This window comes from Phlebotomus argentipes, unplaced genomic scaffold (assembly GCF_947086385.1).
Source record: "Phlebotomus argentipes unplaced genomic scaffold, Phlebotomus argentipes genome assembly contig_15, whole genome shotgun sequence".
Lineage (NCBI taxonomy): Eukaryota > Metazoa > Arthropoda > Insecta > Diptera > Psychodidae > Phlebotomus > Phlebotomus argentipes.
Genome location: NW_026776181.1, coordinates 11,577,209 through 11,597,724, shown reverse-complemented (window position 1 = coordinate 11,597,724; position 20,516 = coordinate 11,577,209). Strand labels below are relative to the sequence as shown.

At 44.0% G+C, this 20,516-nt stretch overlaps 7 protein-coding genes across 13 annotated transcripts; 4 read left to right on the top strand and 3 right to left on the bottom strand.

Moving 5' to 3' along the window:
* Window positions 1–377: 377 nt before the first annotated feature.
* Window positions 378–954, top strand: LOC132263237 (probable 5-hydroxyisourate hydrolase R09H10.3). Its single transcript, XM_059762904.1, has 2 exons — window positions 378–740; window positions 803–954. The coding sequence occupies exons 1-2, from the start codon at window positions 477–479 to the stop codon at window positions 896–898; spliced, it is 360 nt and encodes a 119-aa protein (XP_059618887.1). The 5' UTR covers window positions 378–476; the 3' UTR covers window positions 899–954.
* Window position 955: 1 nt separating this feature from the next.
* Window positions 956–4,237, bottom strand: LOC132263232 (uncharacterized). Its single transcript, XM_059762896.1, has 3 exons — window positions 3,556–4,237; window positions 1,470–3,490; window positions 956–1,408 (listed from the first exon to the last, which is right to left on the bottom strand). Exons 1-3 carry the CDS (start codon window positions 3,647–3,649, stop codon window positions 956–958), a joined length of 2,568 nt encoding a protein of 855 aa, XP_059618879.1. The 5' UTR covers window positions 3,650–4,237.
* A 113-nt stretch (window positions 4,238–4,350) lies between these two features.
* Window positions 4,351–8,750, bottom strand: LOC132263233 (GMP synthase [glutamine-hydrolyzing]). 2 transcript variants are annotated; one of them, XM_059762897.1, is made up of 11 exons: window positions 8,600–8,750; window positions 7,813–7,924; window positions 7,445–7,749; window positions 6,944–7,103; window positions 6,739–6,882; window positions 6,581–6,677; window positions 6,148–6,517; window positions 5,892–6,084; window positions 5,204–5,605; window positions 4,951–5,142; window positions 4,351–4,721 (listed from the first exon to the last, which is right to left on the bottom strand). In XM_059762897.1, the coding sequence occupies exons 2-11, from the start codon at window positions 7,906–7,908 to the stop codon at window positions 4,620–4,622; spliced, it is 2,061 nt and encodes a 686-aa protein (XP_059618880.1). In that variant the 5' UTR covers window positions 7,909–7,924; window positions 8,600–8,750; the 3' UTR covers window positions 4,351–4,619. The 2 variants fall into 2 exon arrangements, with proteins under 2 accessions (XP_059618880.1, XP_059618881.1); XM_059762898.1 differs by lacking the exon at window positions 8,600–8,750 and having other exon boundaries at window positions 7,813–8,387.
* Window positions 8,751–9,019: 269 nt separating this feature from the next.
* On the top strand, window positions 9,020–10,355 carry LOC132263236 (protein l(2)37Cc). 2 transcript variants are annotated; one of them, XM_059762902.1, is made up of 3 exons: window positions 9,020–9,140; window positions 9,302–9,398; window positions 9,459–10,355. In XM_059762902.1, the coding sequence occupies exons 2-3, from the start codon at window positions 9,311–9,313 to the stop codon at window positions 10,190–10,192; spliced, it is 822 nt and encodes a 273-aa protein (XP_059618885.1). In that variant the 5' UTR covers window positions 9,020–9,140; window positions 9,302–9,310; the 3' UTR covers window positions 10,193–10,355. The 2 variants fall into 2 exon arrangements, with proteins under 2 accessions (XP_059618885.1, XP_059618886.1); XM_059762903.1 differs by lacking the exon at window positions 9,020–9,140 and adding an exon at window positions 9,197–9,215.
* On the bottom strand, window positions 10,337–11,861 carry LOC132263235 (general transcription factor 3C polypeptide 5). The gene is made up of 2 exons (XM_059762901.1): window positions 11,666–11,861; window positions 10,337–11,592 (listed from the first exon to the last, which is right to left on the bottom strand). Exons 1-2 carry the CDS (start codon window positions 11,816–11,818, stop codon window positions 10,348–10,350), a joined length of 1,398 nt encoding a protein of 465 aa, XP_059618884.1. The 5' UTR covers window positions 11,819–11,861; the 3' UTR covers window positions 10,337–10,347.
* A 30-nt stretch (window positions 11,862–11,891) lies between these two features.
* LOC132263234 (probable ATP-dependent RNA helicase DDX28) lies at window positions 11,892–13,560 on the top strand. The gene has a single exon (XM_059762900.1). The coding sequence runs from the start codon at window positions 11,995–11,997 to the stop codon at window positions 13,519–13,521; it is 1,527 nt and encodes a 508-aa protein (XP_059618883.1). The 5' UTR covers window positions 11,892–11,994; the 3' UTR covers window positions 13,522–13,560.
* Window positions 13,561–15,752: 2,192 nt separating this feature from the next.
* Window positions 15,753–20,174, top strand: LOC132262740 (forkhead box protein L2-like). 5 transcript variants are annotated; one of them, XM_059762142.1, is made up of 9 exons: window positions 15,753–16,007; window positions 16,090–16,403; window positions 17,447–17,504; window positions 18,183–18,330; window positions 18,406–18,502; window positions 18,855–19,316; window positions 19,375–19,456; window positions 19,537–19,614; window positions 19,674–20,174. In XM_059762142.1, the coding sequence occupies exons 2-9, from the start codon at window positions 16,296–16,298 to the stop codon at window positions 19,778–19,780; spliced, it is 1,140 nt and encodes a 379-aa protein (XP_059618125.1). In that variant the 5' UTR covers window positions 15,753–16,007; window positions 16,090–16,295; the 3' UTR covers window positions 19,781–20,174. The 5 variants fall into 5 exon arrangements, with proteins under 5 accessions (XP_059618125.1, XP_059618127.1, XP_059618124.1 ...); XM_059762144.1 differs by having other exon boundaries at window positions 15,753–16,403; window positions 19,396–19,456; XM_059762141.1 differs by having other exon boundaries at window positions 15,753–16,403.
* The last annotated feature ends 342 nt before the right edge of the window (window positions 20,175–20,516 follow it).

The window sequence follows — 20,516 nt, the reverse complement described above, 5'->3', positions numbered from 1 at the left end:
AACATTTGATACTGTAAATCCATAAGGTAAAAACATTTTGCAAGTTTTTCGGATAAATGTAACTTTCACCTTGCCTTTATTTAATGTTGAGAGGTTTTCATATTGAGCATTGAGATGTGATAAAAAGAAACTCTGACTAGAAATCTAATTACAGTTGAAATCTGTGAACGATTTCTTGCTTAAAATTGACAAAACAAAAGTATGTTTTGCTTCTCAATCGTATAAATCTACTGCTCTTCATTTCGCATCATCTACTCTTTTAACCAATTACATAGAGGAGATGAATATGTAATCGTAATCTCTACACAGTGGAATTTTTTTTCTTCGTGTACAGGAAAAACAGCTTCTCTGCCCTATAAATCTCACACTGTTTACTTTCTTGCTGACTCAGGCAAAGCGATAAGAGTTTCATATGCAACAGTGTCTCTCTGTCAGTCGTCAAGATCGCATTTAGCAGTGGAAAAATACAAAATAAAATGTCCAAGAGCGCAAAGCCACCAATTTCCGTCCACATCCTCGACACTTCTCGCGGTCGTCCTGCTACTGGAGTTCCCATCACGCTGTATAAAGAAGAAAATGGCACATGGCACACAGTGGGAAATGGCCAAACTAACGCAGACGGAAGATGTGAAACTTTCCTCACGAGAGAACAATTTTCTTCAGGCACATTTAAGATTCACTACGCCGTGGAGGATTACTTTATGAAAAACTCAGGCTTCTCATTTTATCCATACATTGAGGTGAGCATAAAGTGTGTATTTAATTCAATCGATTCGACTCAACAGCTTGCAACCCGTTACAGGTGGTCTTCAAGATCGACAATGCAGGAAATGATCAAAATTATCACATTCCTCTCCTCCTCAATCCATTCGGCTACTCGACATACCGAGGATCATAGAGGAAAGGTCCTTTCAAGAGCACAAAGAATGATAATAAAATGGGATAAAACATAAACTTAGAGAAGCCCGGATACTTGAAAATCACGCAGCAAATTCTTCTTTAAGTTGCAGTCTCTGAGGGCAGTAATTTGCTCGATGAGTACAGAATGGCAATCAGGAATGCATTCGTCCTCGAAAGCATCGTTGAACACTGGCCAAATCACGGCAGAAATATTTTGGGTGAATTCATTGTAAATCTCGTGGGGAATCACTTCCAGAAGCTCGAGAAATCTGTTCAGGAAAATCACCTTATCCCGCGCCTCCGTCAACTCAGGAATGATGTTCTTCTCCAAGGCGTGCTGATAGTTTATCATGCAGTTCCGGAAGCATCTGGCAGGTGCCACTCTCAAGCCCGAAGGCAATTCGGATACATGAATGGCAATCTTTCTCAGAACACCTTCAATGGAAGGCCTCAGGAACTCATTGCTGGCCAGCCACACGGCTTCTTTGGGAGTAATGTGAATGATAATCTGGAAATTAAGGACAAAATTAGTCTCACTGTTATTGTTAACTTATGAGTCATGTATTCACCTGCGAAAGCATATTCTCCAGATCTTCTTGAGGGACATTCTCCAGTGAATCCTTCTGAAAGATGAACTCTGCGAAATTCTGTGGAGAAGTCGATCTGCTGAGGCTGAGCTTTTGAAAGAAGAATCCCACAGATGGCGAGAAGGCCGATGTTTTTTCATTCAAGGCGCTCTTTTCCGCCAATGAAGCATACTTGAGAAAGTCCTTCATAGTCTCCACAATGGTTACGATAGACAGTCTCACAATCTCTTTCAACTCTTCAGTGTACGTCTCCAGACTCCATCGACTGCCGTTGAGAACAATTCCAGCAATTAGGAGAACTTTTGCAGAATCCTCACCATAAGTGCTCTTCTGCGCGAGCACGGAAAATATTGTCATGGCACTGAGAATTCTCTTCTCATCGCGCTTCTTAACAAATTCCACCAGATTCTTGTAAAGATTCTTTACGATTTTGCTCTTTCTCAGCAATCCACAGTTGAACAGACGACCAATCCAATTTGCCAGGAGTCTGCTGGATCCGGAGTGTGTCGGAAATGTTATCAGATTCTTGATTGTACTCTCCAGAAACATTCCAGTGACTTTTTCGGTCATTTGCAAGAATTTCAGCGCAATTTTCATGTCCTTCTCGTGATCAATCACCCACAAGGACATTTTCTCGATCAACAGTTGCGGATTTTGAGCGAGAAGTCTCAAGTATCCCGACTCTGTCCATCTCTTTGCGATGAGGAAGCTCTGAGTCTCCTGCTGGAATCCGCTCGTCTGCATTGTACTTGTGGGCAAGTAAATCAGTTCTGTTGTAATCAGATGAACGGCTTCCTCAATGGGAAGATTTTTGGTGCCTAAAAGAAGAATGTCTCTCAGAGTCTCTTCGGTATCTGGATTGAAATTCTGCACATAGCGCGCCACTTCGATATAATCAGTGACATTCATCACATATGCGTTCCTCTCAATTGCTTCCAGACACTCTTCGTTCTCCAGCACGAGTCCTCCGCGCGATATCAGCTCGCTAATCCACACAGACTTTTCTCTTGGTATTACCAGCGTCTCCAGCTGACCCAGAATCTCTCTAATGGTGGCCGAACTGGCCACCTGCTCCTCGTTTTTTGATTCCGGCTTCAGAAATTTGATCTGCGCAAACACTTCGTGCGTCAAGTTGTTCTCCTCATTCGGTATCTCCAGCAATTCCGCCGCCAAGTCGCCTATCTCTCGCTGAAGAGTCACGCCAGGCTTCACATCAACTTCCATCCAGTCACAAAACACAAGCACAGTGACTCCATCTGAGAGAGATTTCAGCATATTAAAGAGTTTCTCGTTGAAAGCCAGCACAGTGGGATTCTCCAGAGGACTAGTTTCCTCACTAACGGTTGAGTCCTTTTTCTGAAACATCTTCATAAAGATTTCAGGGCAGTCAGTCTTCTTGTCTTTGGCCGTGGTGAAGATTTTCAGGCATTGCAGGAGAATTTTCAACATGTGTCTAATCATCTCTCCAAAGTGCAGATGAAACTGAGACGTCTTCATGTTGGGAAAAGCCTCCTTATCGCACTTGAAGTAATCTTTCAAGAATTTCATGCAATAGCTCAAGGCAATTTCACTATCACCATCTGCATGTTCAGAATCAAAAATATTACTGTAGACTGCCACAGTGAACTTCTCCGCAAAGGCCAGATTCCTTTCCTGGTCCAGATGTGTCATTGCATCAGGAAAGATCACCATCAAACAGGAGACCAAGCAAATTGGACTGAAGGAAATCAATTCCAAGAAGGCGTCCTGAAGATTCAGCTGCCATATCAGCATGTAGAAGAGATTCTGCGAAATTACTGGCAATCTCCCAGTCAAGGACTTGATGGGCACATCCTCAGAGATGCCGCTCAAGGTGTCCTCCATATTCGCCACCAGCAAGATGATGATCTCCCTCAGAGCTTCTCTGGCGTGAGGAAGCACCGCGAAATCAGTCGTAAAGACTTCCTTGGCAACAAGAAACGACTGGATTTTCTTGATTAGAGTATTCATGAAGAATTCACATCCTACAAAACCAAGAATAACTTGAAAATGTGAGGAAAAGCGAATAAAAGCATCTTTTTGAGGTTACCTCTGAAAGATTGAATATTCCTCAAGGGTTTCACCAAGTCACTGAACTCATTCAGGATATTTGCGAACTCTGACTGGATCTGTGTTAGCTCCATTGCGTAAAACACCTGGAGAATGTAGAAAATCACTGGAAAACGTAAGTTCGTGCGGAATCTCGAGACGCCACAAAAACCAAACAGTTATACAAAACTGTTATAAAAGACGCGGATTTTTTAAATGCCGGCCTTTTCCATGGCTGAAATAAATAAAAAATTTTCCCAATTTTCCACTTCAATTCTTGAGAGGATGAAACATCGAGCAGAGGAAAACCGGACAATTTTAGCACCCTTTTTAATAAAGAATAGCATTTTAAGTACATTTTTGATGAAGTTGTGAAGAGTCATGAAAAATTTGCGAATTTACGCTGGGTTTTTTTTTCTATCTCAATAAGTTTATTTTGTAATATATAAATATTAGTTTAAAATTTAATAAAACGTACATAATGCGCCAGCTACTGTTATCAGTGTCCTGTAGTTTTAATCTTTCATCCATTCTATCTTTTATTGAAAATTCTATTAACCAAGTTATTTATGTTTTTCTCAGAGTTGTTTTTACCTTTCTTCTTTACTCAATAGTTCGATTACCTTCATGATCAACCTGTCCTCAATTATGTCTGCTAACTAAACTGTCCTTAATTCTGTCGCACACAACAAATAAAAAAGAAAGAACTTTTAATGTGGCAATTTTTCTCTTATGACAGCAATTCAACTTCTTCCCTTCTGAAGTTCACTATTCTCTCTTTTCACTCTCTTTGCTCTTTTTATATATTTAATATATGTAACTGGATGCTGTGGCTAAATTTCATCTCACTTCCAGATCCTAGAAATGTCCGTTTGTCCCTTTTCTTCCGTCATCGCTAAACTCGTGAAAAATGCCTCACGACCCTCACGACACAAGACTAATCTTCGCTCTTCTTTACACAATTTTTTGTATTCTCTTCTCATTCCCTCGTCCCTCTCTTCTTCACCTTCTCAGTAACTACAGAGATGACAAAAATGTTGATGATAGGGGTGAATTGAAGTGAAATCATTCCCACTCTGTGGTGCCCGGAGGTTTAGGCGTCAAGTCGTATAACACCCTAGAAATGCTAGGTACGCAAAGAATATCACGAACTATCTTCTCCACGACCTGCAAAGATAAAACACAGATTAGTTTATGCACTCCATCAGACAAAGGAATCATTGAATTGTCCAAGGAGTGGATCGCAATCAGTTCCATTGCGGTGGAATCAATCAATTGTATCCCCTTCTCTAATGTTTTTCATCTTGGAGATTATTTAAGGAATATCCTTGCGTGCAAACGCAGCGAATAATCCACCTGAACATCTCCGATCACGGCAACTTTTCACTCAACTTACATTCATCGGTAGATTCTCGGAACCGGGTAGAATTGGAACGCCCGTCATAAAGTCATTTGTTAGGAACGGTCGCAGAACAATTGATCGCTGACACGATGGCATCCTGTTGGCTGGATCTCGGTCAAAGTGAAGTGGAATTAATACTACAGGCATTTGCGAGATGCGTCTGATGCAGCCGTAGGCTTGCAGTGCCTGAAAACCACCAATCGTCAATTAATCCATGCGTCAAAATCAACATCCAAAGAATCCTCACCTCATTCACTATCGCATCAGCAACTCTGAGCTGGGCCAATGTCTTGCGCGACACGTGCGTGTGCGTGATATCGGTGATTTGATACTGTACAGGCTCGCCGAATATATAACAAACTCGATTGACATTGTGTAGAATGCGCGGTATTATCTTGGCAAGGAACATCAGATCCCCCCAATTTGGCGCCCCCTCGCTCGAAATCCCCACAACGTAGCTGTACGAGCGCTTGTCGCCCTGCACGCCGACACTCCTGATCGGCAGAACGGTGGCGGTGAGTTTTATCGCACTGGAGATCCTTCGCAGCTCCTTCTGTTCCGCCACGGACGTCGTACCGGAAACACGGCTCAGCAGGGCGTGGTTCTTCTGGAGCTTTTGATTGTAATCCACTATCACACGGGCTATAACCTGCAGGACAAAACACGCAATCAGCCACACACGCATCAAGAATAAATCATCAAATACAGTGTTATATTGGAAAACTTTCTAAAGTCATAAACATCTTGTATTGTTTAAGAAGAAGATTGACAATTGATCCCTACAAATTGGAACGAATCAATCAATATTATCCCCTGCTTCAGCATTGCTCTCGGAGAGTAATTAAGGAGCATTCTTGTGATTGCAGAACTGCAAGCACAGCAAATACTCCACCTGAACGTCTCCAGAACGCACTCTGTTACTCTGTGTCTCTCACCTGTGTCTCAGAAAAGTCCCTCTCAATGTAAGGCTCATCAGCGCAGAGGATCCGAATGGCCAGTCCTGGCCCGGGAAAAGGGTGTCTCTCCACCAACTTGCTGGGCAGACCCAAATCATATCCTAAAGCACGCACTTCGTCCTTGTGAAAGTCTTTCAGCGGCTCCACCACACGACCAGCCTCACGGAGTTTTCTGCAAAAGCCACACTTTCACATCTCCGCAGAAAATACGGACAGAATCCACTCTGGGCTTTACCTGATGAGTTCTGTATCGTTGTGATGTGTCTTAATTGTGTCCGCATTGGTGCTGACCAGGGCAGACGCTGACTCAATCAAATCCGGCCGCAGAGTTCCTTGAGCCAGCAGAATGTCTTCGGGTTTCAACTTGAGCTCCTTAATCACCTCATCCGTGACCTTTACGAACACATCACCAATTATTTTCCGCTTATCCTCTGGATTTGTCGTCATCGATAGCATTGGCGTGTCTGTCGAGTAGTGTGATCCAGGCTGTTTCACAGTTGTCGTCCCATTGAGAAATTGATGATGCGCTCGCTTCACAATTACATTTATATTGATTTCACCGAGACACTTCTCCACTGCTTCGCTCTCGTTCTGCCTCAAGAATCCTGCAAATGAACCAACCGACCAATATTCAGGTCAAAGCGGCAAACAAATCAACGAGGACTCACCATTATCTATGTGAACGACGATTAATTGAGACGGAGGCACAGCTTTGTTCAATAGAGATGCACACACGGTCGAATCAACGCCTCCACTCGCGAGAAGCTGCAAGAGAAGCACAGCTCTGACCTCATTCTTCAAACTCACATTCAAGGAAACCACTCACCAGGACTTTCTTCAAGCCAATCATCTCCTTCAGCGACTTCACGCACTCTTCCTTGCGATTTTGCAGTGTGAAGCGCTTTGACATGCCGCAGATGTCGAATAAGAAGTTCGAAAGCATCTGCTTACCATTAATGGTCAAATCAACCTGCAAAACGAGGGAGAATTCCATGTAGAACCACACAAACTGACCATCTAGCACTCCTTACCTCTGGATGAAATTGAACACCATAAATATTTATTTGCTCGTTGTAAATTCCCGCCACGATACTTGTGTTCTTCGACACGGCAGACACTTTGAATTGGTCACAAACACGATCTATACTGTCGCCATGGGTCAACAGAACCGTTTGGTTGGTGTTCAGCCGACTAGAAAGCAAGCGAACGTGTTAATATAGCCCTTAATCTTCAAGTCAATCTCACAATATACAAGCAAATGTGTGGCAAGGTGTAGCTAGAATTTCCGTATTCATGCAAATTCTAGTTGTTCCGAACCATTTTACTCTTGGAAGATAGTATCAGAGCAAAGTCAATACAGTAGTTGAGATGCATTTTCAGCCTCCCTGCAACTTTGCCCCTTCCAGTCTCCCGTTAAACATCAATTCGCAGTTAATCGAAATTTGAAGCAAGGACAGTCAAGTCCTTCGCTCAATACAGCGATAAATCTCAGAGCTTGTCCTTAGTCAATTCAATCAACACGGATTACTCACTTGAAGAGTGGGCAGGACGTTTCCACGTTCACCTCCATCTGGCCGTCTTCTCGGGCGTCCTTCTTGGCCACCGAGCCGCCGAACTCTTTGTTGATCATTTGCATGCCATAGCAAATGCCCAGGATTGGAATGCCGAGCTTGAAGATGGCCGGATCGTACTGGGGCGCGTCGAGAGCGTAGACGGAATTGGGGCCGCCGGATATGATGATACCCCGATAATTTTGCTCCTTCAGTGCCAGTGCGGGCATGCTAAGGGGCAGAATGTCCGACTCCACCTGGAGATCACGCACTTTTCTGTCGATAACCTGCAGACGGAAACAGTCTTAGACCACTTGCCGCGCTTCGGGCAATCCAGACATCATTCTTACTTTTCCATACTGAGAACCAGCATCCAGAATTGCCACTTTCTCCTGGTGAAGACCGTTCTCAGTCGCCGGAATAGCCATTTGACAGAGAGAGTTCATTTCTTCGGCTTTACCACTGCAAAGGAGGAGGAAATGTTGAAGAGACACAGCAAGAAAGGCTTCCAATCAACGAATGTTCTTATTTCTGAGGAAGTCAGCTGGAAAAATGCTTCACGAGCAGCGAAATTCACGATAACCCCGCGATAACCGAGCTCTATCGCCTAATCTCCGATAGAAACGCACATCGAGACTCCATGTTATGCCTCTGATTCCCATCACAATCCGCGACAAACAACAAATATTCCCCCGCCGGGAAGTATTAATTCCATCCCTCAAGGACCATAGATAGTCTTCCTAGTGTAATTTCAGTGCTCTTCGGCTTCTGGCTAGACGAAATGCCATTGCAACTCCCAAAATCGTCCTTCTTAACCTCGTGCTGTCAAACACTGAAATGCCTTCGGGAGGCTTTTCACGCGCATTTTCTGCACGCGGGGCGCCATATGGAATGTCCTTACACGCGCCCACTACACGGATTCACCCCACAGCACTCCCTTGCACTTTTCCCAGCCAATTTCCGTGGAAAATTCACCGTCATGGATGACTTTTATTATTGATGGGGGCACGAGTAAAGAAAAAAAAACGAACGAATGCGACGTCAAAGTGAGTCAACCACATTGTTCCCGTGAAACCTAATTTTCGCACTCAATTTTCACTGCTTTCCCGCGGAAAAACCACACGAGTCGGTAGATACCTGTGATCTGCACACTTTCTCCAATGTATTTACATTAGATAACACAAGAGTAGGAGCGCAAAGAGACGAATTTCAGCAGTTTTTGCCTAAAATCACCTAATTATACGATACGGCACACATAAAAATGGCCGCAGAGCCGGTGCCCAGGGTTGCCAGATGCTGTGGAATGTGGTCGGCATGCCACCATTGAAAACTTCATGAAATTTTACAAATCATGCGGTGGATGAATTTTCAACGCTAAAAAGTCAATTTTTACATCTATCAGGCTTTCGAACGGAGATGCATGATAGGTCATATTAACTCTAAAGAGATATGATTGGTTTCATAGCAAATAGCTCTCAGATATCGGAAATGCCTCGGTTATTCCTTATCAGAAATTATTATTGAAAAGTAAGTGGAAAAGTATGAAATTTTCAATGTCTAATTTTATAGCACATATGCATCTGGCAACACAGTCGGCCATATTATTTCATAACCAAAAAATTCCATTGCACAATTTTTCACGAAAATAGTCAATATTTCCCGGTAATTCTCAGAAAAAGTAAGTAAATCACATTTTGGAGGCTCCTCTGGAATCCTTGCTGTGTTTGTCAATTGAGTTTCTGCGAGGCAAAGAGTAAAAACGACACCCTCTCGTGTTGTGATGAAATCATCATGTGCTAACGCAATTTGGGGCTCATTGCGGCCCTCTTCATCTTTCAGAGCATCAGCATGGCTGCCCAGTTGTTCAACAGAATCGGTCAAATTGGCCTGGGAGTGGCGCTCGTGGGCGGAGTGGTGAATTCTGCCCTGTACAATGGTAAGTGAGAGCCGGCAAACTGCCGGAACATGTTTCTTATCAGATGTGACTGTTTTGCAGTTGACGGCGGGCACAGGGCGGTGATCTTCGACAGATTCTCAGGTATCAAGCCGGGAGTAACGGGCGAGGGTACTCACTTCTTCATTCCGTGGGTGCAGCGGCCGATCATCTTCGATATTCGCTCCCAGCCACGCAATATTCCCGTGATGACGGGCAGCAAAGACCTGCAGAATGTTAACATCACGTTGAGAATTCTCTTCCGGCCGGTACCGGATCAGCTGCCGCGCATCTACACGATCCTGGGCCAGGATTACGACGAGCGCGTGCTGCCATCCATCACAACGGAAGTGCTGAAAGCCGTGGTGGCGCAGTTCGATGCCGGCGAGCTCATCACGCAGCGAGAAATGGTGTCGCAGAAGGTGAGCGAGGACCTCATCGAGCGCGCTTCGCAATTTGGCGTGATTCTGGACGATATCTCCATCACACACTTGACTTTCGGCAAGGAGTTCACACAGGCCGTCGAGATGAAGCAGGTGGCACAGCAAGAAGCCGAGAAGGCGCGCTTCCTCGTGGAGAAGGCCGAGCAGCAGAAGAAGGCCACCGTGATCTCGGCCGAGGGTGACGCTCAGGCGGCTGAGCTGCTGGCCAAGTCTCTTGCCACGGCCGGCGATGGTCTGGTGGAGCTGCGGCGGATTGAGGCGGCCGAAGACATTGCCTATCAAATGTCGCGCTCGCGCGCTGTCACTTACCTTCCGCCTGGGCAGAATCTGCTCCTCAATCTGCCCGCGCAGTGAAGTGTCTAGCATTTAGAAGGAAAACGGCTTGTAGGACGGAAATAGTTGGCAAAGTGGCTGGAAACTTGTTCAGATATGTGCTTCTCTTTCGGCCAATGAAGATGATTTTATATTCTCGATTGAGGCATTTATTGAGAAAAAAAATAGAGGCGCATTCAATCAATGTCCATTTCCTCGAAGGTCTCTTCCAGCATGGAGTCCTCATCGCCGGTCGATTCCTCTTCGCCAGACTCCTCCATTTCCTCCTTTTTCAGGATCTCCGTCTGGAAGTGTTCGCGAATGAGTTCGTTCATGATATCGCGGCACTGCATCTCGAAGCCAGGAGGCAGCCAGCCGGACTTTTCGGTACACGTCGTGCCGTAGAGTGGACCGGGGAGTTTCTCCAGCATCTCCTGGATCTTGGGCACGCGGATATCGCAATATTGGTAGTTTATCTGCCGCGCCTCGGGCATTTTTCCCACCTCGAAGTACGGCGAGTAGACCAAGGATTCTTTCTCCTCACCCCGCGCTCCGGATGTGGGCTTGGTGAACTTCTTCTGGCTCACGCTGGCCTTGTTCACCGATCCCAGAACGTGGCTGCTCTTGCGCGTCACGTAGTTCTTCGCGGCGACGTGATTCCGCAGTCGATAGTCCAGCACTTGCCAGTGCCGACTCTCGAAGTGCTTCCTGGGATCGTAACCAAAGCGACACCACAGGATCCTCCACGGACCGGAGTTGAAGAAGAAGGCTAACGTGGGCAGAATAACCTTCAGCCTCGCCACCGGGACTTGAGAGACGTAACACAAGGCGATACGCGACCAAATTGGGCGCTCCTGCAGCAAATTCTTCACTGTGGTGTATTCGTCGTTGGAGACGAACTTTACCTTGAGCATCTCCGCCGCTGCTGGATTCATCTTGTCCGGCAGAGCGTCATGGAGATTGAAGGACGCGATCACATTATGCTTGCTTCTCTTCTTGCGCTCCTGGAATTGCTGCACAGTAGCGCCTTTCTCTGTTATCTGGCTCGATCGGAAGGTCTTGTGCTGCACCGTGTCGAGGCGGGAGAAGAGCAGCGGTGGCAGGAAATAAGGGATGCTGGGATTCTCTGTCAGCCAGGAATGATTGTCTCTATACGTTGGGATGAGTTCATTGTAGATCATCTCTACTCTCTCATCGTCTCGCTTCACAATTGGCAATAGTTGAAAGTCACACATACTGGTGAATCTATAGCAAGTCTCCACCCTGGCCACAATCTCTGCACTCTCTGAAGGGACTTCCACAGACCGGGTGTTACGTCGACGGGGAAGCTTAATCTTCAGCAGGATCCCTGTTGTGGCGTGCTCATCGGCAAACACGGGCTTGCAGAATAGATTTTCAGGGGTAAATTTTAATTCAAGGCGTTTCTTCTCGTTGTTGAATGTCTAGAAACCAAGAGAAAACAGAAAATTGATGAAGAAAAAAACAGGAAATCATCTTGTAAATAGAAAATCTAACCTCAGATAATTTGCCAATCCCTCCCATTGTTTCCAGGCACTTGCCCACATTCTCCACAAGTCCTGGATATTCCACAAGCACTGCCTTTCGCCTCATTCTCTCTTCCTGGTGCACATCGTCGGAATTCTGGAAACTAGAGTCATTTGAATCCATGCTGCGCAAAATGTAAACAAACCCGAACTGTTATAAAAAAAACTGTAATACAGTTTCTTCAAAAAGGGTAGAAAATTGGCAACGTTGCGGTATCATGTGGGGATTGTTGTGAATTTTCACCGGACAGTTTTCTCGTAATTTTCTCAGTGAAGTCAGTGAAAATATCTTCTATAAGTATGTTAAGAGGAAATTTGAATCGTTGTTCAATCATATTTCGCGGCTTCAGTACACCATCTGTGGTTGCGATTCCCGAAGTAGCCCCGGAAAAAGGCAGAATTCCCATTCTAACCTGCAAAAGGAAGGAGTTTGATTTGTATCAAGACAAGGGCTTTAATCCGAATGAAAATGCAAAGTTTGGGAGCATTCCTCTGGCATCTTCTGGATGGCATCATTACAAATCCAAGACAGACTTCATTCTCATCCACCCGCTACACTTGGGCAACAACTGGCGCTTCAGTTCTTCCGGAATGACTTTCGCAAAGCTGGGTATACGCACGGAGATTTCAAAGCTGGCAGAGGAACTTTACAGCATTACTCGTCCCAGTGTGATCCAGGAAGTGGCCATCCCGGAGATCCTGAAAGGATTCCACACCACAATTGCTGCAGAGACAGGATGTGGGAAAACCTTGGCGTATCTGCTGCCCATCATCGAGCGGATCATTCGCAAGGGTCAGCATCAGCTGAAGTCAAGGAGTTTCAACACTCCGCTGGTGTTAATCATCAGCCCGAGCCGCGAGCTGGCGTTGCAAATAGGCGAAGTGGCTGAGAAGCTGTGCGAGCCGCATAATCTAAAAGTGAAGACTCTCGTCGGCGGCAACACGAAGCAGAAGATGATGAATCCCACTTTTGAAGACATCGACATCCTGGTGGGAACTCTCGGGGTTATCAACAAGCTAACCGCCACGAAGATATACCGCATGGGAGCGGTGAGAGAAGTGGTGCTGGACGAGGCGGACACTCTTTTGGATGACAGTTTCTCCGACAGGCTCTCGTACTTCCTCCAGAGGTTCTCTTTCCACAAGAACCTCACCAGCGAAGCTGGAGTGCAGCTCATCATGGTCTCCGCTACAATCCCGGTGAACAGGGAGAGCATGCTGGAAAAGATCATCGACGTGTCGGTGGTGAAGAACATCCAGACGCCAGATCTGCACAGAATTGTGCCGAACGTGCCACAAAAGTTCCTCCGCATGAGTAAAATCAACCGGCCACCGAATCTGCTCAGCATCGCGAAATCCGCGATTAAGCAGGACCACTCAGTCCTGGTCTTTGGCAACAAGACGCCCACGGCAAACTTCGTTTCGCACTTCCTGACAAGCTCTGGCGTGGACTGCATCAGTCTCAACGCTGATATGCCGATGTCCATTCGAATGGAACAGTTTGAGCGCTTCCGACGGGGCGAAGTGAAGATTATGTCAACGACTGACATCGGAAGTCGAGGCCTGGACACGAGACACGTCTCGCAAGTGGTCAACTTTGACTTCCCTCTGCACATGGCGGACTACATTCACCGCTGCGGACGCACAGGAAGACTGGGCGGCGTGCAGAATTGCACGATCACCAACTTTGTGTCGAGCTTGCATGAGCTGAAGATCATTCAGCAAATTGAACACGCCGCCAGGACGAGAAGTGCATTGCCAAATGTCGATGGCAATATTACAAACATCATAAGGAAGAAAATTATAACACAGATGAGGAGTAATTAATGGCTTTGCATAGAAAAAAATAAATAAACCATAGGACAAGTTAAGAGGTAAAATTTCCTTCTTTTTTTCAAAAACATGAATCCAATGACATCGTTTGCACAAGATAAAAATTTCACACTCAAAAGCCGATTTAACGTAAAACATAAGGGAAAGAGAATTTGATTTTTAAGATTTCCTTAATGATTGATAATTGAAAAACTTAATTTTCTCTTTAAATGTGTTATTTAATTTTTTCTTCTTCTGGTTTCCGCAGACACATCGTGAAATCGTTTTTTTTTATGAAAAAATTCATAAAATTGAAATGCGAAATAAACAGGAACAATTCTGAATCAATTTGCTCTATGTATTCGTATTATTTCTCTAAAGTAACACAGAGTTTCTATACTAAGATAAATACTTATTCTTTGTGGACTATTTAACCAAATTTGTATCTGAAATCATTGGCCTTCATTTCTTTACTCTGCCCTAATTAGATTTCTCATCACTTGAGTTCAGCTTTAATTCGCATTGGCTCCAGAATGAAGTGACTACCTTTCCTTGAATTTGATATCATGGAAACCCAAGACTTCGGGTCACGTGCCGTCGTTGCTCATCTTTGACCTGGTATTTTAGCCAATCCACCTCGAAATCAGTCCGATACAAGTTGAACAATTATAATTATGCCCTCAATACATGCACGTGACCTGAATTTGGCAGCAAAGTGGGACAATTTTCAGCAAGATTAGTGCGGAATAATGCAGAAACCGGGGAATATTCGTTGCAACAGAGACTGAGTGTCGGAAAGGCGCTGAAGTGGCAGAAATGGGCGAGCTTCTGATGAAAGAGGCGCTCCGGGGCCGCCAATGAGCGGCGCTCTTGGGAGGAGCTTGTGAGTTGCCATGGAGAAAAGCGACGGATTCCACACAAGTGTTGAAAATGTGCGGGTGGAAATATTTCTGGGGGATGAATTTTATCACTTCGTGATACATCGGCGCGACGTCATCGCGATGCCAGAGCATTTCCTGAATAGAGCAAAATGTGCAAGAGAGAAAGATTCCGAGAAGTGGCCAGTGTTTATAAAATAATAATTGATTTGCATCGAATTTCACACCACTTCCAACTGGGCAGCATGTTTACTTTATCACGTCTGGAGCTGTGGTCTCAGCTTTCTGACGCCCAATTCTTTCGAATGCCATCACCGTGAATTGCACTTGTAGGTGCTATTTTTACCACCAATTATTGCCAGTTCCAGGAAATTTTGCTGGCAAAGCCTCATGTTATTCAATGGAAACATACTCGAGATAAGGGATTGAAATTGAGATTTAGAAACAAGATAAAAACGACAAAAATGTACGCTGAAGATTGATACTTTAATATTTTAACCAGTTTAATTTAATCATAAGAGCATTAATTTTGAATTTAAATTGCAAAAATTGGGCCAAAATTACTCAAATTTATTGATTTTGCTGATAAAATCGTTCAAGAAACAAGAACTGTGAATACAAGTTTATAAATTTAATATTTTGTTGAATACTTAATCTCTCTACATTGCATTAGTGAAAATTAAAAGACGAGATCTACAAACTTGCAGAGAAACATTCTTGTTTTAAAGAAAATCTAGGGAATAGTAAAAAATAGATATCTCTATCAATGCAATTGTCTTAATTGTTTCATTGATGCAGTTGCTGAAGAATACAAACAGAAATTTCATCCTTGGCGACTGCGGGTGAGAATAATATTTTTGCAAATTTCTCCAGCAAGACTTAATACAAGTATCCGTGATATGACGTAGTTTCTAAACATTTTCACAAAACTTTAACCCAAATGTTATACCATTCGTCCCAACAACAATCAACATTTTGCAGATTTTATCAGATCATGCATAAAATTTCACAAATCTTCATTCATGAGAATATTCTCATTGGCTGTGCAGCTTTTCCAACATACTTGCGTAAATATTTTGAGGACACGCTGTTGTGCTTTCATAGGGAAAGTTCTGGGTCAGCATTGCGGTGTTTTTCTGCCAGCCGATGGGCTTTTTCTTGAGACCTTTCTCCGCCTTTTCTCTCTCTGGCATTTCATTGTCGAATTGCTGTGCGGAATTCGTCAACATGGGAGCACATGTGAGCCTTTTTTTTATGGCGAATATGCGATAAGCGAACTTTGCTGAAAACACACTGAGCACTGCCTGTGAGTATTGGGAAGAGGAGAAAAGGGTGAGTGAAAAACACAGTCGTATCGAGAGTTTCATGAGTTTCTACGCCAGTCAGAATTCTGTCGACTCCCGCCAAAGTCGCAAGTCGTCGGTAATTAGTCAGCTTTTGAGTCTTGTGCAGTGAAGTCACCTCGGGATCTCTGGTCGTTGGGAATTTTTCCACAAGTGGAAATTTCTACTCGCGAGCCTTTGATAAGTGTATCTTTTTTCGGAGAAATTGGAAAGAGACGTGCAAGGAAGTGAGGAAAACCGCTCGAAACCGGAGCGAAAGAGAGTCCGAGCATTTTTTTTGGTGCGTGTGACTGAGATGAAACACTTTGGAGATAGTATTTAGTAAACTTTTCAGGATGTTTAGTAAATAAATTGTCGCACAGTGGCGAAATAAAATATATTGTGGAGATTGTGAAGATCTGGGATGTGAAGGAGCGCCAAAGAAAGTGAATGCGAAGTGTTTGTGTTGTGTTATTTGAAAACATATTAACTTTCCTGGTCGTCTAATGAGTGAGCTCCCTTCTGTCATCTCATAACGCCGCAAGTGAGAAGCAGTAGATTTTCCTGGGTGAGCGTCAAAGGTTGGAAAATGAGTGTGTCTTTTGACTACTCCTCAAAGGCAATGCTGATGTCGTCGAACGTAGATCTTCCACCTTTGGATGGATCCATGCCATCTTATGCGGACAAGTGGTCTCTGGTAAGTCCAGAAAATTCCACGAAGCCCACCTTGCACTGCTCATATCTGCACAGCAATCGAGAGCGTCTCAATTTCATATGGAGACAAAAAGACTCCCGCGCGCCGAAGATCATCTTCCCATTTTCACTGAGCGCGACAATTCCTCACTTGTGGGACAAGAGAGAGGCCAGCTGTTGTGTATATATCAAACTAAGCAGTTTTTAATCCCGAAAAACACCCACACAGCATGAGAGAAAATATCACCATTCCAATTATACTCTGTGTGCGCCGCACTGAAGAATGGGATGCTCAATTGCACTATTTTCCAAACGATCGTCTCACGTGTGTATTTTCCGCACATTAAAAATATACTTTCGAGTGTCCACAGAAGTCTCTCAATTAGCGTGAGAAATTAATTTCTATTTAATTAGGCACGAGCCACAATTTTGAGTCGCGTAAATCATCGTGCGCTATTGAAAACCTATTTCCACTTTGGCGGATGATTTACGATTATTTCCCCAGACATTTTCCGCGGCATCGCATGAAAACCCGCCAAAAATTCCCGAAGCTCTTCGTGTTTTTCAGTGAATGCAAATTAAAAGTGGTTGTGAAAATTTATGTGAATTTATTTGGTCCAGTGATTTTTTTAGACAGAGATAATAAATTTCAGGGATAGAGAAAGCTTACGTTTCGGGCGTCTGTACATTAAAGTTTCATATGCAAGAGTCATAGGAGTAGAAAGCTTAAGAAAACTAATTGAAGAACTCAATTAATTAAAATATATATTTTAAAGCAGATAATAATCTTTGCTTTCTAAAGAAAATCAACGAAATATGATTGCAGTTGCAGAAAGTTTAATAAATATGTATAAGATTGAGTAGAAATATCAACGTTCAACGGAAGAGAAATTTAAGAAAGATTTGAATTAGAAAAGAATGAAAATATTTGGTCATATTGATGCAAGATGAGAATTGACGATGGAACATTTTAAATCTTCTGATTAACTTTGCTTGTAATTTGTGTGCTTTAATTTCCCTGGACTAATCTTGCAATTCTCTCCCCAGAACACTCTTCCTGTTCCCAAAATAAAGCACGAGAACCTGTCCAGCATCTCCCACATAGGTGAGTGTCGGCATTTCGCATCCACTTGTAATTGTCGCAAATGAATCATTGAGTGAAATTTCTCCACAATGTGACTGCAAACAATACCTTTTCCCGCCACATAAACGGCACAATGTCAAGCTAGAGATGAAATATTCAATCCCATGAAATGCTCACATAATTGCATTTATGCATGATACATTCCTGCCTCAATTCCACCAAATCATGCCGCAAATCATGACCTCAATATCGGCGATTTCTGCAACTTTGAAGGAATCATCCAGCAAAAATCGCGCAAGTGAACATTTTTTGTGTGTATTGTGTAAAGTAATTCCTTCTGCACTTCAATCGGCAGTAGGTCAAATTATTGCTGATTTTGGAGAAAAAATACAATCTTTTCCAGCAAAATAAATGTCGTCATCGTATCACCTTTTAATGCAAAAATATTGAGTCATGCCAAGTGAAAGATCACTTTTATTTAAAATCTTGAAATAATTGTATATTGGACTTTCCTTCGAGGCGCTCTTCTATGATTTCATCGCAAAAAGCGAGTTGCAGTTTTTTCAATACGAAACCTTATCAGTGGAAATTTGATAATAGGGTCAGTGGTTCAAATTGCGCAAAACTCAAGTTAATATTTCACTCCTAAAAGCCGAGCCGTTGAGTTCATCAATCTCAAGAGTCTCTTTTGTCCCAAAGTGCCCACTTATGAGCCCTTGAAGGCGTCTTCCCCCATTCCCACCGTCATCCAGAGGCCTCAGTATGCGGCCAGCTCCACGCAGATGCTTTCCAAGAGCGAGGAAGTGTCGAATTTGAGATCGTCGGAAGAGGTGCCATCGGCTGTTAGGTCAGTACTCTTTGGCTAAGCTTATCGCGCCTTTTTTCTCACTGGCTAATTAATGCATGATTTCTGCCTGAACAGCTCTGCGACCACAACAACCACCACTATCAGCACAACCGATAAGGACGACGTGAAGCCACCCCTCAGCTACGTGGCCCTCATTTCATTGGCCATTCAGGTAGGGAATGAACATTCTTCTCGCAAGTTCTCTGCTATCCGATTAATAAAATCACAAATTTGTCCGTGATTTCCAATCATAACTTCACATGGCATTACATCTACCCATGATGAACTGATTATGCATTATCTGCTTTGTTGTCATGATTAAATTTTCAAGTTTGGAAGTAAAATGTTCTGAAAATGAGCATATTTTGAATCTGAAGTTTGGTTATTCTTTCGTTTATTAACATATTTTTCTTAGTGCTGCATCGTGCTTTGCGTTCTTTGACAATCTTTTAGTAAATCTCTAAGATTGATGGATAAAAGAGAGATTTAATACTCATGATTTTTTACAATCTTGCGCCGTGAAGAACGCTCCTGGAAATAGGGCCACGTTGAACGACATTTACAATTACATCATCAACACCTATCCGTTCTACAAGAAGGGCAAGAAAGGCTGGCAGAATTCCATCAGGCACAACCTTAGTCTCAACGAGTGCTTTGTGAAGATTCCCCGCGAGGGCGGAGGCGAGCGGAAGGGCAACTGGTGGACCATGGATCGGTCACATGAGGACATGTTCGAGAAGGGCAACTACAGGCGAAGACGGCGCATGAAACGGCCCTATCGCAGCACAGGAACCGCCTACCCAAAGCTGTACAACGCAGATCCCTACGCGAGCAACCTCGGAGCCAGGGCGATCTTCCCGCAAACGCCCTACGCCACCTTTCCGCGCTACGACACCGCCGGAGCACCCTGCGGCCCATGGATGCCACCGTCGCAGATCCCAAACTACCCTCCATGCCCGTCGCGCCCCGGCTACTCCTATGGCCAGGTGAGTCCCTGAGATATCCAAAGATGGATCAGTATGTTCTCACAATCGCAATCAAAAGGACATTTTTATTGACTTTCAGCTGCAGCAGCCCGTCCAGTCCGTCGGCATCAATTCCTACAGTCCTCTGGCAAACAACATCGGTGAGTGGATTTGATGATATGATTTTTTGTACATATTTAGAGACATCCCAAATTTTTGCCTATGCAATTTCATGGAATAGTGTCTGGCAGCTCATCACCCACAACCTGCTCCCGCCGATACGACGCGACGCCCTATCCTTACTGGTCTGACTCGACAAGTGAGTGAAGTGCTGATGCTCAGAAATGAGAAGAGCCATTAAATACTGCGTATTTTCAGTAGCTATGCCACATCCGATAAAAGAGGAGTGCATCAGTCCCGTTAGCCAGATGAACGTGACTTCCACGCAGCAGACTTATCAGAAGAATTACCTGCCACAGCCATAAGTTGACGGAACCTTCGCGGACTCTCTTCACAGTCACTCAATCAGCGTCAATTCTTCCAAATTGCTCATGTTTTAAATGGTCGGCGAAAAGAATGTGATTTCTGTGATAGGGATTATTTTTAGGCATTGATTTGTGCGTGAATTTCATGAATTTATCTCCGGGAGTTGCGAGCACACCTGCTTCGCTTCCAACTCTATTTCACTCTCTCCCTCTATCTTCAAACTTTCCGTCCAGAGGATCATCTTCTAGCTTTCAGAGAGCACAAAATTGTCTTATCGCGTCAAATGGTGAATTTTACCAAATTTTTTTTTGTTACTACATAGTTAATATATATATTGTCAAAGGTTAATGCAAGATGAAGATGTGAAGGTAAATAAAGAAAATTGAAATGAAATGCTCTTACTCGCCTGACAAATACGTCGATTGGGACACACTTTACCACTTTGTGAACATTTGCTCACGCTCATCACCAGCTGATGCTCGGAGGAATATTTTCTGAATTTTTCAGGAGGAAAGAAAACCAAAATTCCCAATGAGCAGAGCATGATTTTATTGACGCGCCACAGAGTCTTGCAGAAGCCATTCAGACGCTCATCTGCTGAGAGGAAGAAACTTGTAAAATTGCGACAAGGCCATAAATCTGGCCATCGAAGGAGACGCCACATCTTGAGATGCTGTCCAGAGAGTTTCAGGGCTTGCGAGGGTGAGAATTAATGGGTGACAAAAATGCCTTGCG

Coding starts and splice junctions, on each gene's coding strand:
- LOC132263235 (XM_059762901.1), bottom strand. CDS start 11,818: ATGGATTCAAATGACTCTAGTTTCCAGAATTCCGACGATGTGCACCAG. Junction 11,593..11,665: donor GGATTGGCAAATTATCTGAG/GTTAGATTTTCT, acceptor CTTGGTTTCTAG/ACATTCAACAACGAGAAGAA.
- LOC132263233 (XM_059762897.1), bottom strand. CDS start 7,908: ATGAACTCTCTCTGTCAAATGGCTATTCCGGCGACTGAGAACGGTCTT. Junction 6,883..6,943: donor GTGTTCAATTTCATCCAGAG/GTAAGGAGTGCT, acceptor CTCGTTTTGCAG/GTTGATTTGACCATTAATGG. Junction 6,085..6,147: donor AACGATACAGAACTCATCAG/GTAAAGCCCAGA, acceptor TGGCTTTTGCAG/AAAACTCCGTGAGGCTGGTC.
- LOC132263237 (XM_059762904.1), top strand. CDS start 477: ATGTCCAAGAGCGCAAAGCCACCAATTTCCGTCCACATCCTCGACACT. Junction 741..802: donor CATTTTATCCATACATTGAG/GTGAGCATAAAG, acceptor AACCCGTTACAG/GTGGTCTTCAAGATCGACAA.
- LOC132263236 (XM_059762902.1), top strand. CDS start 9,311: ATGGCTGCCCAGTTGTTCAACAGAATCGGTCAAATTGGCCTGGGAGTG. Junction 9,399..9,458: donor GAATTCTGCCCTGTACAATG/GTAAGTGAGAGC, acceptor ACTGTTTTGCAG/TTGACGGCGGGCACAGGGCG.
- LOC132263234 (XM_059762900.1), top strand. CDS start 11,995: ATGTTAAGAGGAAATTTGAATCGTTGTTCAATCATATTTCGCGGCTTC.
- LOC132263232 (XM_059762896.1), bottom strand. CDS start 3,649: ATGGAGCTAACACAGATCCAGTCAGAGTTCGCAAATATCCTGAATGAG. Junction 3,491..3,555: donor GAATATTCAATCTTTCAGAG/GTAACCTCAAAA, acceptor TTGGTTTTGTAG/GATGTGAATTCTTCATGAAT. Junction 1,409..1,469: donor TGGAGAATATGCTTTCGCAG/GTGAATACATGA, acceptor CTTAATTTCCAG/ATTATCATTCACATTACTCC.
- LOC132262740 (XM_059762142.1), top strand. CDS start 16,296: ATGAGTGTGTCTTTTGACTACTCCTCAAAGGCAATGCTGATGTCGTCG. Junction 18,503..18,854: donor TCATTTCATTGGCCATTCAG/GTAGGGAATGAA, acceptor TGCGCCGTGAAG/AACGCTCCTGGAAATAGGGC. Junction 19,615..19,673: donor TTACTGGTCTGACTCGACAA/GTGAGTGAAGTG, acceptor GCGTATTTTCAG/TAGCTATGCCACATCCGATA.